General features: G+C 39.3%; 2 protein-coding genes across 3 annotated transcripts in view; one reads left to right on the forward strand and one right to left on the reverse strand.

Moving 5' to 3' along the window:
- The window catches only part of LOC106873343 (voltage-dependent calcium channel gamma-5 subunit), a 32,635-nt gene extending 31,391 nt beyond the window's left edge, over positions 1 to 1,244 (reverse strand). Inside the window, exon 1 of the mRNA XM_014920669.2 lies at positions 1,014 to 1,244. Within this exon, the coding sequence (XP_014776155.1) occupies positions 1,014 to 1,218 (205 nt within the window). The 5' untranslated portion in view covers positions 1,219 to 1,244. The remainder of the gene's footprint in view (positions 1 to 1,013) is intronic.
- LOC106873342 (calpain-2 catalytic subunit) overlaps positions 1 to 4,099 on the forward strand; it is a 130,237-nt gene that overhangs the window by 65,023 nt on the left and 61,115 nt on the right. The gene's annotated exons all lie outside the window — the stretch shown is intronic.

A 4,099-nucleotide genomic window follows, 5' to 3' on the forward strand; every position in this document is an offset into this window, starting at 1 on the left:
TATGTATATATATGTATGTATATATATGTATATATATGTATGTATATATATGTATGTATATATATGTATGTATATGTATGTATATATATGTATGTATATGTATGTATATATATGTATGTATATATATGTATGTATATATATGTATGTATATATATATGTATGTATGTATATGTATGTATGTATATGTATGTATATATATGTATGTATATATATATGTATGTATGTATATGTATGTATATATGTATATGTATATATATATATGTATATATGTATATGTATATATATATATGTATATGTATGTATATATATATATGTATATGTATGTATGTATATATATATGTATGTATATATATAAATATACATGAGAGAGATTCATAGAAGTACATACCTTTCTACATACACACACATATGTACACTCTTCAGACAGATAGATAGATAGATAGATAGATAGATAAATGCGAAAACAGTTTCATAGATTAGTACCTGACACGATACTAGAAAACTGTCGGTCATCATTTATCGTTGGGTGTATGTATGTAGGCATGTGTGTGTGTGTGTATATATATATATATATATATATATATATATACACACACAAATATACATATCACTTCATGGTATATGTACTCGTGTGTGTATGTCTGTCTGTCTGATATACCTATATCTATATACACGCGCACACAGATTAGTATACCCCTTTACGGGTATGTATACTTTTGTTATGGGTTTTTGTGTTTATTTCTGTGTGTGTGTGTGTGTATGTATGTATGTACGTGTATGTATTGACATACTCGTACACGGACATATATGCGTACACATGTACACACAGTCTTCCATAGATAGATATATATATACACACATATACAAATGGTTTGATGGAGAAGTGCAGAGCAAAATCTCCCCCAAATGAAGCTGTGAGGTGTCGGGGGGGGGGATGAGATGTGGTGTGAAAGAATAACATAGAACAACCAACAATAAATAATAGAAGCTGTGTCGGTCAGTTTTATACTCACCGTTGATTGTACAAACCCTCCAAAGTCCAGAATGTGTTCTGACCACGTATACTATTGTGACATTTTCCAACACATAGTCAATCGCCTCTTCTGTGTAAAGCCAGGAATCTGTGGCCACAGCAAGGGCCAGAGTGACCAGGGCCACAGCCCCAGTCGAGAAGGACAGCACGGTCAACAGAAGTTGGTTGTTCATCGTCTGTGCCATTCCCAAAACCGATCGAGCTAGCGACGTCGTAGCGTAGTAAAGTAGTAAATAGTAGATGTTGACTGGTTGAGTGAGGGTTGGCGTGTGTATGAGTGAGAGTAGTGGGAGTTGGAGGAAGAGAAGGAGGAGGCGATTTTAAAACGGTTGGGGCCGTGTTTGTGGTATTGGAGTGGAGGTTACTGTGAAATGATGTGTGTGTGTGCGTGTGTATGTGTGCATGTGCGACAGCATTTATGTGCGTGAATGTAATTTATGTGTGTGTGTGCATGTGTATGTATGCATTTAGTGTGTGTTCGTGTATGTGTGCGTCTGTGTGTGAATTTAGTGAGTGCATGTGTGTCTGTTTATGGTCATCAATGCGTATACGTATGTATTTACAGTGGGTGTATGTGTGTGCTTACGGTTAATGTGTGTATATGTGTGTGTGTGTTTACGATGAGCGTGTGTGTGTGTGCGTGTTTACGGTGAATATGTGTATGTGCGCTTACGAAAGAGTGAGTGCGCGTGCTAGCGCACGACTGAATGGAGTCGCAGGCAGGGGGAAGAGACGGGGGTGGGTGAAAGTTGTTGGTTTGGTAGTGGTGGGAATGGAAGCACTGGTGCTGTTATTGCTGCTGTTGACACTCCAGCTACGTCCCAGGTCACCACTGCTCGAGCAGACGTTTATTCGAAGACACACCAGCCATGACAATATCGTCGGCTGGGGTTTCCAAGACCGTAGCGTGTGATTTAGGGGACATTTGGCTGCTATTTCTACAAAGTGTACTTACCATGTGGAGATCTCCAGTATTGGTTCATACATGTATGCATACATAGATACATACATGCATGCATACACACACAAGCAAACATACATACACACATACATACATATATACACATACAAACATGCATGCATACATACATACATACATGAGAGTGTAGGGTGTGATTTTGAGGGAGATTTGACTGCTAATTCTACATGCCTAGGTACTATGCAGAGGCCATCCACCTTCTACGCCCTTGTCCCCACCACCACCACCACCACCACCATCTGGTATATTGGGAATAGATTTTATAGGAAATCATTATATACCCAAAACTTAACGAAATGCTGAAAGAATGAATTATATATATATCTACACATATGTGTGTGTGTGTGTGTGTGTGTGTGTGTGTGTATGTATATATATATAGTTGAAATTTACAGAAACACAAAAGACGAAGACAGGTGTATGAAGAACAAGCAGGTATATTAGTTTGACGCTCGGGAAGGTGAGCAAGTCTTTTACATTTCGAGCCTACGCTCTTCAGCAGAAAGGAACACGGGGAAATAAACAGAGAGAGAATGAAAAAAACCCTGTGGATTTAGCGCTCAATCATGGCGATAGATAGAGAGACAGATAGATAGACAGATAGATAGACAGACAGATAGATAGACAGACAGATAGATAGATAGATAGATGGATGGATGGATGGATAGATATAGAGAGAGAGGCAGACAGGTAGGTAGGTAAGTAGGTGCGTGAATATGTAGATGAGTGTACAAAGGCGGGTGGCTAAGTAGTTATGGTGTTCGACTTTCGATCGTAAGGTTGTGACATCGAAACCCGTCGCCGCGTTGTATCCTTGAGCAAGGCACTTTATTTCTGGTTGCTTCAGGCAACTCAGCTGGCAAAAATGTGTTGTACTTGTATTTCAAAGGGGCCAGCCTTGTCATATTCCGTGTCACATTGATTCTCCCTGAGAACTACGTTAAGGGGACGCGAACCGACCAATGCCTTGTGAGTGGATTTGGCAGACGGAAACTGAAAGAATCCCCTCAAGCAATGTCGTTACCTAAGTGATTTTGTATCTTCTTGTTTGTCACTCGCCACCGCTTGTAAACGAATGAACCGGTGTTTATTCGTTTATGTCCACGGCAGTAGAGACCGATAAAATAAGTTCCAGGCCTTAAAAACGCAAAAGTGATAAGTAATTACGGTGGTTGATTCTTTTTAGTATTCTTGAAGGCGGTGCTACAGCATGGTCTTTGTCTAATACTTGAAAGATAAAAGGAAAAAAAAAGTGCATTCTCTCTAAATTGACGGAATCCTTCTACTGAGCGAAGGAGGTCCCCGCTTTAGAGCGAAGTGTGTAGGGTTGTGGGCAAATTTGTCTACGATTTCATAAAACGGGTCTCATTTTCTGGGGGAAAGATGAACAGAGCTCTGAAGACAATAGCGGAAACAACTGTGCAGGGTTCCAACTGGATCTGGTCAAAGAGGAATGGAAGAGAATTGCAGAAAGCCAAATCAGTTTATTCTGCAGTCAGCTATTGTCTCAGATTGAACTGGTTGCGACACCCAAGTTACTTTGGCTCTGGTATACCTGACCACCCAGGCTAACCCATTATCATTTAAACTGGTTATATCCAGCCCAGATATTCTCCCTGTTTTATTTTCAAACTAACCAGATCTGGCCAATCACACCTGTCCTACAATGTCAAAGTAAACAATGTTAATATAAAGCTGAAGATCAGTGCAAAAGAGAATACCTATGTTGAACAATTGAGAAATTTTCTTCGGTGACCGTTTGCCATCTTTCTGGAAACTTTATGATTCCGCGTTCATAGAAATTCTGGTCCTTATCAGCCAAAAACTGAAGCAAATGGGATTTCAGGTCATAATCATTATTGAAAGTTTTACCATTCAAAGAATTTTGCAAACTTCGAAATGAATGGTCATCTGATGGTCCAAGGTCAGGGCTATGTGGGGGATGGGATCATCACTTCCCAACCAAGCTCCAGTAATTTTTCATGAGTTACCAAAGACGTGTGTGGTCTAGCGTTGTCATGGTGGGACACAATTCTTTTAAGATTTTCCAATTCTGTCCGTTTTTCTTTGATTATATATATATACAT

The sequence above is a fragment of the Octopus bimaculoides genome, chromosome 28 (genome assembly GCF_001194135.2).
Source record: "Octopus bimaculoides isolate UCB-OBI-ISO-001 chromosome 28, ASM119413v2, whole genome shotgun sequence".
Classification (NCBI taxonomy): domain Eukaryota; kingdom Metazoa; phylum Mollusca; class Cephalopoda; order Octopoda; family Octopodidae; genus Octopus; species Octopus bimaculoides.